We start from the raw sequence: 18,293 nt of genomic DNA, 5'->3' as shown, positions 1-18,293 counted from the left end.
GCAACGGAGGTTTGTTTTTATATTAAAAAAAAAATCTTCTTTTAGAAAGGTAGTTGTTATTTCTTCCCTCTGTCTTGCTCTTTCCCTGCAGAATATTACCCCAACTGTGAAGTTGTGTTCATGGGGATGGCAAACATCCATTCCATCCGCAAGAGCTTCCAGTCGCTGCGTCTGCTCTGCACACAAATGCCAGATCCAGGAAAGTAAGTGGAAGTTTGGGGATTTGGCCCTTTGGTTCTGTGTTTCTGCAGTCACATCCTTCTGCTGATGATTTTTAAATTGAAATTCAGTGGATTTTCCCTTGGTAATAGTGCTAAGCTATGTTTTTACATTTTCATGGAAGTCACTGGTTTATTCTGATTGAAGTGAACATAGAAAATTAGTTCTGAAATTAGAGTGTAACCTTGAATATTGATACCAGAATGTTGTTTCTTCTGGTGGGCTTCTGAGCACTCACACTTAGGCTGATCTGCTATTCCCACCTCTTTAATCCTTATCGTTGACTCTGCTTTGCAAAATTGTGGTGGTGTTCCATATACTTCACTCATTTATAATGTTATTTCAGGAGAATATTTTATCCTCCAGTGCTGTGGGGTAACTACCCTGTAATGGTCCCTCACCTTGGCATCTTCTGAGCTTGGGTCCTCACTGTAGTTACCCCAGTCCTCTTTTCCCTCCCACTCCCCTGTTTGGAATTTGCTGCTAAAGCCCTCCATGGTTTCAAAGTAGATCCAAGCCTTTAGCTCATGGCCAGAGTCTGGCGTTTCCTTGGGTTGGCTACGTAGCTTTGCTGCTTCCACCTCTGGGAAAGCGTTAACAAGACATAAGTGAAAAATGCTCCAGAGTGACACTCACAGCTTATTAAAATGGGAGCTTTGCCGTGATAAACTCAGACATCCAAACCTGAAAGCATTTTAAAAGAGCAAAAACTGTCTTGCCTGGTTTCCCTCTAGTTGGCTGTCAGCTCTGGAGAGCACCAAGTGGCTGCAGCACCTGTCAGTGCTCCTGAAGTCCGCGCTGCTCGTGGTGCACGCCGTGGACCGGGACCAGCGGCCGGTGCTGGTTCACTGCTCCGACGGCTGGGACCGCACGCCCCAGATCGTGGCCCTGGCCAAGCTCCTGCTGGACCCCTACTACAGGACCACAGAGGTGGGTAAAGCAGCTGGGAGTCACTGGGGTCTCTGGAGGGAGTCTGGCTGGGAATTATTTCAGATTTCTCCCCTGGCAAAGGCGCTGAAGCTGGCAGGAGTTTGTCACTCATAGTCTGCAGTTACTCGCAGGTGTAGGTACATCTGTAACTCAAGAGTAGCTCACATTCCCTCTGCTGTAACTGCACAGTCATGGTCTGTGCTTCCCCATATTTTGTTTAAGAATATGGAGTACAAAGTGCTGCAATTGCAGCTTCTGGTTTACCCCTGCAGGTTCTCAGCCAGGCACTGATAGAGAGCCTTCCTTTTTGCTGCATTTCCCAACTGCATGGTTTTCTAGTTTCACATTTTCATTGCCCTCCGTCAGTTACATTTCTCCCAATTTCCCCCGTTCCATCACTTTTCAGCACTGTGGGATGTGTGCTGGCTGGCTTCCATCTGCCAGCCCACGGGCAAGATGCCTTTGTTGTCCAGAACAGAACTCTGAGTCTGAACACTGCTGTGAGCTGCTGCTTAAAGCCTCACACACACTAGGACCAGGAGCTGGAACTGCCTTTTGGATGGAAATGTGAAAACTTCTTGGATCCTTTTCCACATGGATTCTAGAAGCTGGCATCCATCAGGCAAAACGTGCTGCTCTGGCCTGGGCAAAGGATCTGCTCCTGGTTCTCCAAAGGATGCTGTCCTTCCTGCCTAGGGAGCAGAGTTGTGCTGTGCGTACTCTCGGTGTTCTCTGTCACCCAGAGCAAACCATAAACTGTAGCTGTCTGTACCAGGATCAGAAACATTGAGGAAAATGAGTTGCTTTTCAGCTGCCAGCCATTATTTTGATTCTAATCACAGCCATTATTTTGGCTCTAATCACAGCCTTTGATTCAATAAACATTCTCTATAATTTTTCTTTTCACTAAGAACCAAAACCCTCCTGCCCTGTGATGGATTTCAGGTCCTGTGAGACAAGGTGTGCCATTCAGCTGCTCACTCAGGCGCTGTTTGGGAATGTTCTTTGCCCTTTCCATGAAAAATCACTCAAGTGAACCTTTAATCAACCTTGTGACTGCTGTACACACAGACAAGCACCTGCTCTCTCTGAGCTTGGATGTCCTGTTGCGGATAGATGGTTTTCTTTCCTGACAAGTGGATCTGACCATCATTTTCAAGAAAAGTTTCTATATAACTTGTCCAAATATTGGAGACAATGATCCAGAAGCTTTGGCAAGATGAAGTTCCTGCTTTTCACTGTCTGGATGAGATAGGGCTCATATCAGAATCCTCCCTGCCAGTCACTGAGGACTTAACCTGCCTTATTCCCTTTCCTGTTCATGTAGTTTGGGAATCCTTATCTGTCCTAATTCCATTTCAGAGCACAGAAGCATTAGGGAAAGCAGTAAAGAGAAGTAATGAGCCCAGTGCTGAGGGGAAATAGGAGAGAGGACACAGTGACTCCCACAAGTCTCAGACCATCTCAGAAAACTGAGCCAAGGAAAAACAGGAATTCTTCATCTCTCCTCTCCTCCCTGCAGGGTTTCCAGGTGCTGGTGGAGACGGAGTGGCTGGATTTTGGCCACAAGTTTGCAGATCGCTGTGGCCACGGGGAGAATTCGGATGACCTCAATGAGCGCTGCCCGGTGTTTCTGCAGTGGCTGGACTGCGTCCATCAGCTCCAGAGGCAGTTCCCCTGCTCCTTCGAGTTTAACGAAGCATTCCTTGTGAGTGGGGAGACTGCTGGTTTAATGCACTGCTGCTAAATACTGCTGGAGAGCCTGGGGGGGTGGATTTTCCCACCTTTCTGTGACATTCTGTGTCCAAGGCCAGGTTGGACAGGGCTTGGAACAATCTGGGAATAGTGGAAGGTGTCCGTGCCCATGGGTGGAACTGGATGAGCTTTAGGGTCCCTTCCCACCCAAACCATTCCATTACTTTATATATATATAAATAAATATATATTCTATATATGTTCTCACCTGATAAAGGGAACAGAAAAACTACCTAGATACAGGGGACAAAAACACTTGTGTAACCCACAGGGCCTGTTCACTCTTAAAAGCATAAGCCTCATGGACTTCTTTTAAACTTTAAAGAAGTAAATTATATTAATTGAATAGTCTCACCTAAGCAGTGTAAAACATCCACACAGCCTGAAAAAAATTCTTCTTACTACCAATGCAAACTCATCCCTGCTTGGATCTTGTTTTGACTTGAATACTTCTCCTCTAAAAACAGCCTGCTCCATTCATTTTTTTCAGTTTCATCACTGGAAATGTGTAGGATATAGGAGCTGTGCTTACTTTCTTTGGAAGCAGACAGCATTCCTATTAGGAATTCACCCAGGATGGTCCAAATCAGTTCTCAGATCTCTGGGAAGTGGCAGTTATGTACTTCAGGACCAGTAGTCTGAAAAGTAGAAGTTTTTATGAAGTGTCTGATCCACTAAGAGATTTAAGGCACATTCCTGTGATTGTGACTGACTGGAATTACCACTTGCCAGCTCAGCCATGTAACTGAGCTCATGTACAGTCCCCGAGTAGCTCAGTTGTGAAATGAGATACAACAGGTAGTAACTAGCTTCACAGCACACTGCTAATCTCCATGGGCTGGGAGAGAACATACCCATGGTGTGCTGGGCTTTGTAGAGTGAACCCCTAATTTATTACAGTATTGAACTACTTGTCTTCATTTAAACATCTGAATAATCCCAAGGAAGTCATTGATATGCCTGAAGTTAAGCTGGCATTTGTTAGGCTGGACCCAGCATGGAGTGATTAATGATCAGCATTTCTGTGCTGCATGAATGTTTTGTAGCAGAGGAATCAGGACTCTGCTTCGCCTGGCCTGCAGGGCAATGGCTTTGTATCAACATGACTTGATTAGGAACAAATATTTTGTCTTTCTGTGCTGCATTTTTTCCTGAATTTGTTCAGTTATCATTTTAAGAGATTCCTCTCCCCTTGCATTCCTTTGCAATTGGTTTGTAAGAAGAATGTGAGAAATGCCATGGGTTGGTGTGGCAGCCCTGGGGAGGGCTTTGCTCTGGGAAGGGAGGTGAGGCCCATGCCTTGTGCCAGCTGACACTGTGTGTGTGTCTCTGTGCAGGTAAAGTTGGTGCAGCACACCTACTCCTGCCTCTTTGGAACATTCCTGTGCAACAATGCGAAAGAGAGAGGAGAGAAACACACTCAGGAACGGACCTGCTCCGTCTGGTCTTTGCTGCGGGCAGCAAACAAAGCCTTCAAAAACCTGCTCTACTCCTCCCAGTCGGAATCTGTATGTACCCCAATCCAGTCCTCTCCTGTGGGAGAGCCCTGGGGGCCTCCCCCAAACAGCATCCAACAAATGGGGGTCCCCTGAGAAACACCCCAGCAGTAGGAAACAGTGACCTGGGGTTCAACCACAGCTGAGATGGTGGCTTGCCCCATCCCTGGAGGTGTCCAAGGCCAGGTTGAATGGGGCAGGAGCAACCCGGAATAGTGGAAGTGTCCCTGCCCATGGCAGGGGTGACACTGCATAAGCTTTAAGGTCTCTTTCAGCCCAAACCCTTGTATGGTTCTCTGAACTGTCCCCGTGGACAGAGAAGTGATTCCAGACCAGCTCAGCTCAGCTCGGCCTGACATTCACCTTGGAACACCCAGCTCAGGGTCATATTTGAAGTCTTGGGTTAATTTTGCTGATATTTGGAGAATGCCACCTCAGAAATTTCTCCACGCTGAAATGTGCTTTCTGTGACTAAATATTTTATTTTTTCTAACAGAAAACATTTCAGTGTTTGATAAATACCTCTCTGGAGAACTGAGTTGTGTCAGAGGAGTGACACAAAATTGCCTGCAAACCTAGACACTGTGTCTAAATTAATTTTAAATCTAAACAGAAAAAGCGGCTCAGATTATTTAATGTATCTTTGTTTCTCTTGATACCTTCAGGTTTTCAGTTTGGCTCCTCCATGGCAGGAGCTCACTGAAGGTTCTGGGAAGAGGCTCAGTTGTGTGTTTGGTACAAGGTCACATGAGGGATTCAGGGATGCAGAGCATGGGCAAGAGAGAAAATGACATCATGGTTAGGACTGCAAGGACTTGTATAAATATTTAAACCTTTTTTATTTATTGAAGTCTCAGATGTCATAAACTGAACTGTAAGGACTGTGCAGTGGGTTTGTATATGACGGATGTGGCTTTCAGTTGTTTCTTAGAGTAAAACTAAACCCTGGCTAGAGCAGGAAGGAGTTTATGCCCACAGTGGTTGTAAAAAGATGAATTTTCTACTCCCCTGAGCCTTCCTTGGCTGAGTGTGCTCTGGGCTGTCACTGCAATGAGCCCTTGGAGCCCTCCCACCTGGCAGTCCTGGGGAGAGTTCGTGAGGCAGAGCAGACACAGCCTGGGGGGATCTTAAAGCTGTGGATGCTTCTAGATTTCCATGAAAATGCCAGGAGGAGCATAGAGAGGGCTCTAACAGTGACTGTGTGGTCAGGTCTGTCCTTGGCCTGCCCTTCTATCCCACTTGGCTCCTGTTTTCAAGAAATACTCACAAGGATGCTCCTTCTGCACGTGGGAGTTGGGGGTAATTTCCTGTTTTGGGTTCATTTTTTTGTGGTTTTACTTTTATCTTTACTTAGAAGATGCCTATGGTGCAGCCACATCCCTTATAGAGCCAGAGTTGTTCAAGAGCAGCAGGCACCCCACAGCCCTTCCCCTGCTCAGTGTCAGGGAAGTAGAGAGAATCACAGAATATACTCATTTAGGAAGGGACTCACCAGGATCATCCAACCCAACCCCTGGCCCTGCACAGGGCATCCCAAAATCTCACCCTGTCTCTGAGAGCATTGTCCAAATGCTCCCGGAGCTCTGGTAGCCTTGGGGCTGTGCCTATTCCCTGGGGAGGGTGGGCAGTGCCTGTCTGGTGGAGCCAGCTGTTCCTCTGCCATTACCTGCTTTTCCATGGGAAAGTTGCTTGGAAAAGAGTGGAATTGTTAAAATGAGCTCAGGTGTTTTTAAAGTGAAGCAGAAAGCATATTCCACAATCAAGGAATCCCTTTTAAGAGCAAGCTGCCTCTTCAAAGAACTGCATGTACTGAATACGTACCCATGAGTGCCTCCTCTGAAGCCAGGCTGGGCTGTGGTGGATTGGGGTCCATGGAAAGAGTTCAGCTCCCCCTGGCATGGTGTTAACACAACACACAAGGGAACCTCAGCACTCATAAGGAGCCACTGAATTCCATGAGTTGTGAAGGTGTAGATTCACAGAGAGCTCATTGCAGGAGTTGATTCAGAAGGAGCTGAAGGCCAGCATTGTTCTGCCTCTGACAGAAAAGGTCATTCTAGCCCTGAGCGTGGCTGATGAAAAGCTGTCACCAGCCCTTGGCATGGGCTGGACATATCCCAGCTGAGACCTGCCCAGTGAACTGCCCCCCTCAGAGCTGAACTTCTGCTGGGAGGCAGCAGCTGACCCTTCCCGTGTGCTCCCTGCCAGGTGCTGTATCCCGTGTGCCATGTGCGGAACCTGATGCTCTGGAGCGCTGTTTACCTGCCCTGCTCCTCCCCCTCCACGCCCGCCGATGACACCTGTGCCCCATACCCTGTGCCAGGCTCTAGCCCCGAAGAGCAGCCTCTGGGCAGGTGAGCCTAGAGCCCAGAAATCCCGTCCTGTAAAGTAAGATCAACAGAGAATATTGGGGGATATGAATGGAGAATGTTTGGGTGGGAGGGGCAGGGTTTCTTCTGGGTGTATTGGCAGAACTCTGGGACTGAGCTGCCCAAGTGCAGCCTGTCCGTGGGGTGGGTTTGGAAGCTGTCACATTTCAGGGCTGACAGCGTTGCAGACAGAAGCTGGGCAAATAGAGTTAAACTCTGGGTGTCACATAGCCACAGAGAATTCCTTCCATCCTTGTGGGATATAAACTTTCATGAGTTATCTTGAATTTGATTTCCTTTTCAGTGTTGCATAACCATTTCTTTGCTTGTTGTACACTGTGACTCTGAGCACATGTTAATTAGGAGGTGTGACCAGGCTGTAAGCATTGGGGCTTGCTGGTAAAGGGATTAATCTGGGAATGTTTGAAGTCTGGTTGAACATATTTTCCTGATGGCAAACAAAGGAAGTACTGAAGCAGCTCTGCACTGCAGATGGTCGGAATGTGCTCCTGGATAATACTTCCCACAAGTCCATTAGCTGTCAGATTGTTACTGTCCTAACTGGGGGGCTGGTTTTAAACCACAGTAGCTCAATGTTACAAAAACATCCTCTGACTTGGGAGTGGGATTGTTTGTCCCTTTGCAGGCTACCAAAGACAAGATCCTTCGACAATCTGACGACAGCCTGTGACAGCAGCGTGCCTACAACCAACCGCCGGAGCAGCGACCCCAGCCTCAACGAGAAGTGGCAGGAGCACCGCCGCTCCCTGGAGCTCAGCAGCCTGGGCCCCCCTGGGGACGACCCCTTCGAGGGGGACGGGCTGGGCAGGCAGGGCAGGGCCCCCATGGGGGCAGAGCTCTCTGTGGCAGCCGGGGTGGCAGAGGGACAAATGGAGAACATTCTGCAGGAGGCCACTAAAGATGATGTTGGGCTGGAGGAGCACTTGAGGGGTGGCCTGGAGGCAGCAGGGAAAGGGGATGAGGCTGACCTGGATAAGGAGAAGAGAGCTGACAATCTGTGTGTGGAAAAGGCCGAGGCAGACACAGGTACCGTTACGAACAATCCCACAGCCAACCCACACCCAGCCTCACACGGTGCTGCAGAGCTCAGAGGACAGCAGGACGAGCACAGCGACCCCAGCAGCGCTCTCCAGAAGGCACCTCAGGGGAGAGGACTGCAGGCTCTTCCTTCCGAGGGCTCCGGAAACAGAGATGCTCCAAACGACACAGAGGAGGAAGGTGTTGGGAAAGGTGAAGAAGAAGCGGAGAGCCCGTACGGCATGGCCCAGGCCAGCCTTGCCCTCCCTCTGATAGCCCTGGAGGAAAGGACATCCAACATCGAAAGCTCCACAGAAACCTTAACGGAGACCGAAGCAAAGCCCGAGCTCGTGCCCAGGGCTCCGTGCCACAGACCTCACCCCTTTGACAACAGTGCTGATGAGCTGTCCCGAACTCTGGAGAACAGGCCAGAGGGGGAGTGCATGATAGAGCTCCAAAAACTGGGATCAAGAGTGCATAGGACTTCTGGTAGTAGTACCACACACCTCCCGATGCCTTCCCCTTGTGCCTTGCCTCTAGCAGACCGCAAAGATGAGCCGGTGTATAATGGGGAGCTGGAGCTGGAGAACAAACTCGTGGAGAGACCTGCAGGATTCATGGCCCCCAAATTCCCCACCACCAACGGACACTGCGTCAACGGCGAAGATGGGCGGATCAAGGCCTCGCTGAGCAGGCAGGTGTCTACTGCCAGCTGCAGCTCCGCTCAGCTCCACCTGAGGAACTTACACCAGAAATGGATGTTCAGCCAGCTCGGGAAGCAGCCGGCCGGCAGCCCGGACCAGCCCGCCCGCAGCCACTTGGACGATGACGGGATGCCCGTCTACAGCGACGTCATCCAGCAGCGCCTGCGCCAGATCGAGACGGGCCATCAGCAGGAGGTGGAGACTCTCAAAAAGCAGGTGCAGGAGCTGAAGAGCCGCCTGGAGAGCCAGCTCCTCAACAGCTCCCTGCGGCTCAACGGCGACTACGGGGACGAAGTGGTGAGTGAGCGTCACTGGGCCAGGCATGGAGCTCACCAAGCCCTCAGCTCCTGGCTCACGGCTCAGGGCCTGACTTGGGGGCTCTTACAGACCTCTCCAGGTCATCCTGAAGAGGGCAAACACTGCCTGAGTACCTCATAGTGGCAGATACTGATGGCTGATACTGCCACCGAACTTCAGATTGAGCAGAAAGGTTTATTTTGAGATGGGTGTTGCACAGCAGCTCACACACATAGGCCATACCTAAACACCTTCCCTGGCCTCAGTAAAACCAACCAAACTCCTGGTTTACCAAACCTCAATAAAATCAACCAAACCCTTGGTTTACTGCTGTCCTCATATAGGGCAAAGATATTTCCCTGTGCCATTTTTGGGAAAGCAGCATAGGATGAGCCCTTGGTTCTCTGCAGGTTTCAGCTGCACTGGCAGCTCTGTGAGCTCAAACCCATCAGGGTCACACCATCCCTTTCAGGTACTCCAAGCTCAATGACTGGAAAAAAATTCTAGAATTCTAAATTAACTGGAATAAATTACCTGAGCTTTTGTGGCAGCTGTATTTCAATAAGGGTTTTTCAACAAATTAAGAATTTTAAGGAAGCTTTTAAACCATTTGTGCTTTTATTTGAAAATGTTTAAAGTTGTAAAAGTAAAGACTTTTTTAGAGAATTGTGCTTTCCTATGGGTTTGAGCACTTGCCTGTAATTCCTGAGGCTGTTGCAGCACCCATCAGAAATTTCCTTTTCCTACATGGTTTATATGCCTGAAAAAATTGAAAAAAAAAAAAAATTGTAGGAGGTTCCCAGCTTCTGTTTGTTGATTTTACTGTTTAGAAGTGGCAGAGGTGCTGGATAGTCCCAGGTACGTTTGTTGTGAAAAATCCTTGGAGCCTTCTTGGCTCTTCCCATTGGAGATGCAGCACAAGGTGCTCATTGGGCTCAGTGTCACTGTTAGAAGCTTGAATTCTTTGGAGAAATTGGGTGCTTTGGCTTAATGGATTCTGCTCTCATTTTTTAAGGGCCTTCAGAAGCTGCAATGTAGGGCTGGCAGTGCCTCCAGAAAATTCCCCATTTTTAAGGACCTGATCTCTGCCTTCCGTTTGTGCCTCAGCTTGGGAGTTGCAGGTTTTCCTCTGGAACTCCAGGATTGCCCATTCCTCAGGCATAAAAATACATTAACTCAAGATTTCTTGCTATTTTGATATATTTTAAAGGCTGGCTGAGTTTTAAGTGAGTTAAAATCCATCTCTGCCTGGAAAGACTATATTAAGGAAGCATTCTTCCCAAAACCTATTCATAGAATATACATGGCTCAAATTCTGAATTTCCCATATGCAATTTGGCTTGTATTTTCCAGAATCTTTGCCAACAAAAGGATATCTATATTACTAATTATAGTTTTGAAAGTGAAACACCCTTGGAAAGCAATCATGACCCTGGAATTGGAGCCACAGGGAGCAGGTTTTTTACTTACCTAAAGCCTTCCCAGAAATTTGCAGCAGAAACTGGATTCTAAATCCACTCTGCCTCACATCATCCCATCACCAGAGGGTCCAGACCTGCCCTGTTGGGGTTTCTGGGTTTTATTTGTGTGGAGCAGGGATCTGGGGGGTTCCGTTCAGCTGTGTTTGTTTGCCAACAGACGTCTATTCCCGACTCGGAAAGCAATCTGGATCAGAACTGCTTGTCTCGCTGCAGCACAGAGATTTTCTCTGAAGCCAGCTGGGAACAGGTGGATAAACAGGATACAGAGGTACAGACCAAATCCCTGTAAATTGCTCACTCTGGGATAATCCTAATTCAAATTATCCTCCAGCCTTTGGCCATGTGCCACTCCTTGGGAACTCTTTTCCTTGTGTTCCGCTGGTCTCACACCTGACATACCAGTACCTGTGCCTATGAGCCCTCTGCTGCACAACCTCTGGGAGCTGGGGGGGGCTCAGCTCAGGAGTGCTGTCACTGCCCTGTCCCTGATGCCGGTGGCCGTCCCCACAGGTGACGCGGTGGCTCCCGGATCACCTGGCTGCGCACTGCTATGGCTGCGACAGCGCCTTCTGGCTCGCCAGTCGGAAACACCACTGCAGGTAACTGGGAGAGGGACTGGGCACTGCCCCTGTTGCTGCAGGGACACAGCCCCTGCCTCAGGGCTGCCAGGGGACAGAGCAGCTCCTGCTGCTCACTTCACTCTTGCAGGGAGAGAGTTAAAAGCCACAGCTGGTGTCTGCTCCACTCCAGCCAAGACAGATCCCACCTTTCTTTCCTCAAACTGGACTTGGAGGCAGTTTAGATTTATACAAAATAGAGCTTTGTCCTCTTAGCATTCAGCAATTCATTATATGAGTTACATGATATATAGGAATAGCATCTTCTTCCCATTGGTGGTTGGAAACCTGCTCCTTTCCTTCGCTAACCTTTCTTTCCTTTTCATTAACTTGCTCCTACAGAATCTGAACAGAACACCTGTGTGAGATCAAGGTTTTCTGGACTGTTCTTTGGCAGACTTGTTGCCACAGAGGCTGCATCAGCTCAGGCAGCAGCAGGGGCTTGATCAAGAGCAGGAGGCAGAGACCACATGGCTCAATATACTGGAATTAAAGCCAGAGAATCTCCAGTTTCCAGTTCTGTTTCAAATAAATTCCTATTCCTGGTTTCTGAACATGCAAACACTATTACAGGAACCATCTTTAAATAAATCTCAGTTACTGCATTTTGATGCTCTGCTGCTTTTTGAAGTTGCAAAGAGTTATGAATGTCGTTTTGGGTTTGTGTATGGTTTATATTTTGCTCCATTCAGTCTTGTAAAGTTAACCAAACCCAGGGAAGTAGGAGAAGAATCTGATTTTTTTTTTTTTTTTTTTTCCATGTCCACTGTGGCTGTGCATATTTGTATCCCCAGGGATAAAACTAAAACTCAGCCTGGGACAACTCTCAGGGCCTGGATACACACAGGTCACCAATAGCCCCACGGGGAGTTAAAATGGATTCAAGTCTGGCTCAAATCTCCCTGGAGGGTCTTTGCTGCTTTGGCTTCCATGTCTGCAGTGACCCAGCTGTTGGTGAGACCAACACCATGAGTATCTCTGTAGTAAACACTACAGCCCTCCTGTGGTATGGAAATGAGTTGAACCCCACAGTGTAAGGCCTTGAGCAGGGTAAAACCTTCCAGCTTCCTTGGTTGCCAATGTTTGCTCCCTCTGCCTGTTGCCCTGAGCTCTCTCTCCTCCCTGCAGGGACACTGACCGAGTTGATCAGCTCTGGTGAGCATTTCCAGCAGCCTCTGTCCTTGTCCTTGTCCGTCTGCCTTTCCTGGGTGACTTCTCCCAACTAACTCAGCTTTTCTCCCTCTTTGTTTCTCACTTGCCTGGAAATCACCAGAACTAAGCTGGGGGTGGCCAGCACAAGTTGCTGGGGGTTGGATCTGTGTGAACAGCCCTCTGTCCTTACAGAAAGGCTTTTAGGACTTGGCTTTTGAGAGCTGAACTGGGATGTGGCTCAGACTAACATTCACTGTCAGTCCATGTGTGTACTGCTCACTGACAGGAGACTGTCCTGCAAGGTTTATGCATTTATTTTTGATCATTTCCCTTTTTCCCCCATATTTTTGGAAGAGGGCCACATGTTACCAAACAATTCCAGTATTGCTGTGCAGGGTGTTGGCAAAAACCTGCCACTTGTTTTGGAAGGACTGAAAATCCCATGGCTGGAACAGGTGCCACAGAGCTGGTGGAGGGTCAGGACAACCAAAACTGAATGAATATCTGACATTTGGTATGAAGAGGAGGCGTGGGGAGTGTGACTTTCAGCCCCCCTTCCTCAAATGAGCAACAACCGTTTTCCAGCCTGTTTTTTAATGTTTCTTTGTAATCTCTGAAGCGAAGCAGGGACCACCAGGATAGAAGGATGAGCTATCGAGAGCTTTCCAAAGCAGTGTCAGAGCACCATTGTCTAGGATAAAACAACAAAAACGCCAGCATATGTTAGGAATGGTGAGCTCCAACAAAGAGATCTTTGTTTTAATTCCTCTGGTTGGTTTTTCCCTCATCCATCAGCGAGCTGTTCTGGGATAATCATTCCTTGAGCAGCGAGATGGGGCTTTGGAAGCTGTGTAGCACCCCCCAAGGCTGTTCCCACTCCTGCAGGTGCTTCTAACAGGGATTTCCATCAGGGCTTTCCAGTCTCCAGAACGTCTGCAGAGAGCCTGGTCCCTGTCAGCCTTCCCGTGCTGGGGTTCCGGCTCCAAGGCCTGGAGCTGCTGTGTGGAACTGAGGAAATGAGCCCACTGAAGTGGGAAATGGGATTTCTGTGCTGCCTCTCTCCTCATCAGTGACCAGCAGCTGGAAATCTCCTTTCTTGGCGAGGAAGGATTAATCAGAGCTGCTGGGTGTCAGCAGAATTCCCCAGCAGTGTCTTGGCAGCAGCAAATCTCCAGTGCAGAAACAACAACAGCACCAAATCCTGATGTCAAAGAGTTAATGGGAAGGGCAAAACCCAGGTCCCTGGAGCGCTGCTCCCAGCTCCTTATAGGAATTGAGGAGGACAGGGCTCACAGGTTTTGAGAGGGGCTGCAGAAGGTAATTAATGACTCTGAGCAGTAACGAGGTGCATGTGCCGGTGCGGCTCTGCCAGTGCCGGGAATGCTGCGTGTGCCCACCTGTGCATGGAACACCTGCCTGCCCACCCTGGGCTTTGCATGTTCCTTCTTGGCTCAGTTTCCTGGATGCAGGAGTGTGGGACTGCTGGAGTGGCTGTGGGGGCAGCGGGAGGATGGCAGCAACTGAGAGCTTTGATATTTCCATGTTTAAACCTTTCCAGCTCTGAGCAGAGCCTGGGAGCAGAGTCCAGGCTGCTCCCAGCATTGCCCATCCCTCCTGTGAGACAGGGCTGGATCAACTGCCTGAGCAGGGCCAGAGCCCCCATTCCCAGTGTTCCCCACATTCCCCATGGCCTGTCTCAGAAGGGCCCATGGTGGCTCTGCTTCAGCCCCTCAGCCCTGTGCCCCAGCGTGGCATTGGCACTGTGCTGGACCTCCTCTGCAGCACATCCAGCCTGGAAGTGTCCAAGGCCAGGCTGGACAGGGCTTGGAGCAACATGGGACATTGGAATGTGTCCCTGCTCATGCCAGGGGTGGCACTGGATGGGCTTTAAGGTCCCTTCCCACCTAAACAATTTCATAGTGAGTGGCAGAGAGCTCTCTGTGTGTCAAGAGGGCACAGCCTGTCTAGCCTGGCTCAGGGTAGTGCTGAACAGAGGCATTTAATAACCTGCAATTCCACAATGGCCCTGGCTCTATGCTCATTCCTGTGCCCATTCCCTGGATCTCTACCTCATCCATAGTAGGGAGGAGCACAGACATTGGAGCTGTCCCTGCCCATGCCCTGGCCTGTAGGGAGGTGTGTCCCCCCTCCCAGCACTGGCAATAACTCATTTTACAGCTCAGGTAATTTTGTCAGACTCCTTCTGATCTTTTCCATTTCTCCTCTGTTCCTGATGCAAGGAATTGTGGCAACGTGTTCTGCTCCAGTTGCTGTAACCAGAAGGTGCCCGTTCCCAGCCAGCAGCTCTTCGAGCCCAGCAGAGTCTGCAAATCCTGCTACAGCAGCCTCCACCCCGGCAGCTCCAGCCTGGACCTCGAACTGGACAAGCCCATCACTGCTACGTCCAACTGAATTCCTGGCCTGGGAGCAGCAGGGGAGCAGCCCAGCCGACCCTTCCCCACGGACACGCGGATCCCAGGGGCCGAGGCTGGGAGCCTGCGCGTGGAGCTCGGGCCGTGGGGCGCTGCTCGGCCGGACAGACCTCGAGGATGTGCCGCTGGATCGTGGGATTCTCCTTGTCCAGCTCTTCCCCCTTTCCTGCCTGTCCTGTCTGTGTGTCCGTGTCCCCGCGCGTGCGTGTGTGTATATATAATAATATATCTGTTTGTTTGCAGGAGGGTCATGGAGGTGGGGAGGGAGCTGGTGCACAGCCAGGATCCCTGTGGGTATTTATCTGTCCCACTGTGGAGCTGCTGCAGGCCGAGGATTGTAGGGAGCAGAGGGAGCAGGGCTGGCCAGAGTGCAGAGCCTGAATAGCTGCAGCCTCCAGTGCTTTCAATCACTCCTGTTACTCCAAACCCGAAATTGCTGTTTGGGAACCTCTTGCTGCTAGAAGAGGTGGGAATCTCCTTCCCCAGAGACCTTTTCCCTCTCTGTTCTCACAGTGGGCTTGGCTGCCCGAGGGGGTCTCAGTCAGGTTCCTGGAGGTCTGAGCCCTCAGAGCGGGAACACCTGGAATGCTGGCTAGGAATGGCCATGCTGTTGATGAGAGCCGAGCCAGGCGTCACACTGGCCCTTGCCAGGGGTCTGACCATGCAATTCCTCATTCAGTCCAACTAGGACAGGAGCAGACCTCTGCCTTGTCCTTGCTCCATCCTTGTTGAGATTCCCTCTGGGGGCAGAGCATTGCCATGGTCAGGTCCTGGCTGGTCACTCGCACTTTACTGGACGATCCAAACCGCTGGAAGGCGACCAGGACCTGCCGGCATCACCGGGCTCGGCCTGTGTGGATTGTGCTGGTGCTGGGCACCCTCCTGGGATGCTCTTCCCTTCCCAGGCTGTGTCCAGTGTACTCCAGATAGAAAAAAGCTGCCTGAGGAGCTTAAAACAATCCAAAATACATTACGGATTCCCCTTCTGTTGCAATCACCTCACTGAAGGGTGAAACTCACAAATATCCATTTGTAACCGATAGGTGCTCATCCCATTCCCTTCCCAGAGATCCTGCATAGTGCAATCCAGCAAGGAGGAAGAGTAGATCCTGCTCACAGTGCATTCCCTAGGCAAAATCCCAAATTCTCTATGGTATTCCGAAGAATCCTGCTGGAGTATTTAAGAGCTGTAGATACAACAGCTCAAAATCCGAAAAACCTTGGGAAAGAAGCATTTTGCATTTCCCTTCCCTGAAACGTCACAATCACATCATCCAAAGGGAGGGTCACGTGAAGGAACCATCTGGCAGAGCTCAAGTGGGTCTGAGGGGAGACGCTGAGGTGGTTGGACTGTGGTCTTCCCACCCTGCCATGATCTGTGTGCTGGCGTGAATGTCCAGGAAGGAGGAGGCTGCGTCCTTGTGGGAAAGGGGTCTGGGAACGGACGGAGCATCTTGGGATCTCCCTGGCACAGGTTAGAGAAAGAGACTGAGGGAAAAGCAAAGTGAAGGATGGTGTTTCCAGCCAAGGCATGTTTAGGATCTGTTCCTATCCCAGCAGTGGGGGCTGGAAGAGGGGCACAGGTGTTGCTGTTCCATGTGGAGAGGGACGAGGGAACGTCCGGCTCTTCCCGGGGTGGCGAGGGGGAGGTGGCAGGGCTGGCTGGGCTGGGCTGGGGGGACACCCCAACCTTGTGTGATTTGTGGTGCAGAATCAGCCGGAGCCTCCGCACGTGCCAAGAGGGTCCGCTCCGGGCCGGGGCTGGGATGTACAGTGTGAATAAAAGCTTGCAGCTCTTTAGGCTTTTTTGGATCGATGAAGCACTTTTTTATTAATATTATTTTTCTTTGTATGTAAAGGAGGAAGCTGTCTCCGTAGCTGTGTACAGAAATAACCCTTCTCTCCGCAAGAGAGTAAAGTGCTCCTATATTTTTCATTTTTGTCAAAAGCGAGAAGTAAATACTTTAGAATTGTTAAATATATAAATAAAAGTGAATAAAGTTTAGACTTTTGCATGGGAGCATTTGCTAACACACTTTCTAATTTTTTATTTTTCTTCCCTGTCCCTCGGAGGGGACGTATTGGAGGCTCAGCAGGAACACCAAGGCCTTGGAAGAGGCTGCAGCTGCTGCCCTTGGCTTTCTGTTCCACGCTTTGTCTTTCCAAGAAACAACAAACTGTCACTCCTAAACTTGAGAGAAAAAATTAAATCTTAGGCTTGGTTTTCCTGGTGCAGGAGTCCCAGGAAGGGGGAAGCACACAACACACCCACCCTGCCAGGTTCTGTTGGCACAATCAGCACAGCTTTTCCAGGATGGTGAAAGGTGCCAGAGTCTCAGCTCCCTCCATACCGTGTTTTTCTTCTTCCCCTTGACCAACCATCACGTTTCAGTCTGATTATTTACCCAAATGTAAGAGCAGCCCCAATCTCCAGGGAATTCCCACTGCTTTTGGTGGGGTTTGGCAGTGGAGGCTCCATTCCCACTTGTACCTGCCTTATCCTGATGCTGGATGGTGGAGCTGTGGCACTTTGGGAACCAACCGAACTCACTCAGGTGTAAGATCTTTTCTTTCCCAGAAGGTGGAAAACTCAACTGATATTTGTCCTGCACAAGGATTATTCCCATCTTCCAAGCACTGCCTGCTCATTCTGGCTGTGCACAGTCCTGCCCCTCAGGCCCCTCACCATCATTTATTTCTTCTCTTACATATTTGAGGATTTGCCCTGAATTCTCAGGGGTCTGAGCAGCTGTGAGGGATGTGGGGCCAGACAGGTGTCATCACAAGACCTTGAACACAGTCCCTCTGTGATTTGATGGTGTTCATTAAATCAAGTGAGGTTGGGGTAGAGCTGCTGATGGAATCTGGAGTGGAAAAGAAGCAGAAATCACGTTTGGTGGTGTAAGAAATATGCGAAATGTTTCAGTTACACCTCACACTGGGATTTCCTAGAGCTCCTCTCACACTCGAGTTTCCTCCTGAGTGCTCTCCCAGGAGCTCATTGTCCTGCAGACGTTTCGAGTCCCCGGCACGGCGCTGCCGGGAAGTTTTTGATCTGGGAAATGCCGAGTGTGGGTCTCTGCCCCGGCAGAGGGATCAGAGAAGTTCTGACTTTCCCCAAGGTGCAGAAGGGCTCCTGCCAGGGACAGCAGCTCTGCCAGAGGAAGACACGGCTGAAGGTTCCAAAGCTCATTTCCCCATGATCAATTCTTCCTAAAGAGCCTCCTTCCCTCTTTGTCCCAGCTCCCGGACAGCCCACGAGCCTGTCAGGACACCGGCGCTGCTGTCGCGATAGGCGCCTTCAGTGCTGCCCCCTGGGCTGTGAAACAACCTCCTGAGTCGGGATATCCCACAGCGTCAGGGATCGCTGGGAACTGAGGGCCCCGCTCATCCCAGTCGACAGGAGCAGGGCCCCTCCTCCCTGCCACGGCACAGGGGAGGCGGCGCTGGAGTCACGGGGCAGGAGGGGTCTCACCCCGGGAGGGCTCCGCTCTCAGAGCTGGGCACAGTTCGGGGCTGGTGGCAGGCGGCAGGTCCCCGGCTCTGCTGCGGAGGGAAGGGGAAGGAGGTGTTCGGGAACTGTTCAGGGCCTATCGAACAGAGGGATCCTGGAATTACCCAGGATGAGCTTTGCAGTCAGCACTGAGCAAAGGGCAGCTCTGCCAGGTGCAGGACTGGCCCAGGTGTTCCCCAGTCCTTGGAGCTGCCCATCCCTCCCCACAGTGCAGCTGCCAGAGCTCCCATTGTTGCATTTGGGGATTTCAGCTCACCGTTCTTTGGACTTTGACATTTTATAAATGCTG

The 18,293-nt window shown here is 50.3% G+C and overlaps 1 protein-coding gene across 4 annotated transcripts in view; it reads left to right on the top strand.

Moving 5' to 3' along the window:
- Positions 1-16,510, top strand: part of MTMR3 (myotubularin related protein 3) — a 74,748-nt gene extending 58,238 nt beyond the window's left edge. For 3 of the 4 annotated variants that reach the window (XM_083873739.1, XM_083873741.1, XM_083873740.1), the window contains 9 exons: positions 92-203; positions 954-1,149; positions 2,672-2,857; positions 4,242-4,412; positions 6,609-6,754; positions 7,416-8,808; positions 10,447-10,557; positions 10,800-10,888; positions 14,299-16,510. In XM_083873739.1, coding sequence (XP_083729865.1) covers positions 92-203; positions 954-1,149; positions 2,672-2,857; positions 4,242-4,412; positions 6,609-6,754; positions 7,416-8,808; positions 10,447-10,557; positions 10,800-10,888; positions 14,299-14,470 — 2,576 coding nt within the window. In that variant the 3' untranslated portion in view covers positions 14,471-16,510. The remainder of the gene's footprint in view (positions 1-91; positions 204-953; positions 1,150-2,671; positions 2,858-4,241; positions 4,413-6,608; positions 6,755-7,415; positions 8,809-10,446; positions 10,558-10,799; positions 10,889-14,298) is intronic. The other variant, XM_083873742.1, reaches the window with a different exon arrangement.
- Positions 16,511-18,293: the final 1,783 nt, after the last annotated feature.

This window comes from Zosterops lateralis, assembly GCF_965231275.1.
Source record: "Zosterops lateralis genome assembly, chromosome: 17".
NCBI lineage: Eukaryota > Metazoa > Chordata > Aves > Passeriformes > Zosteropidae > Zosterops > Zosterops lateralis.
This window is presented reverse-complemented; position numbering and strand designations above follow the sequence as displayed.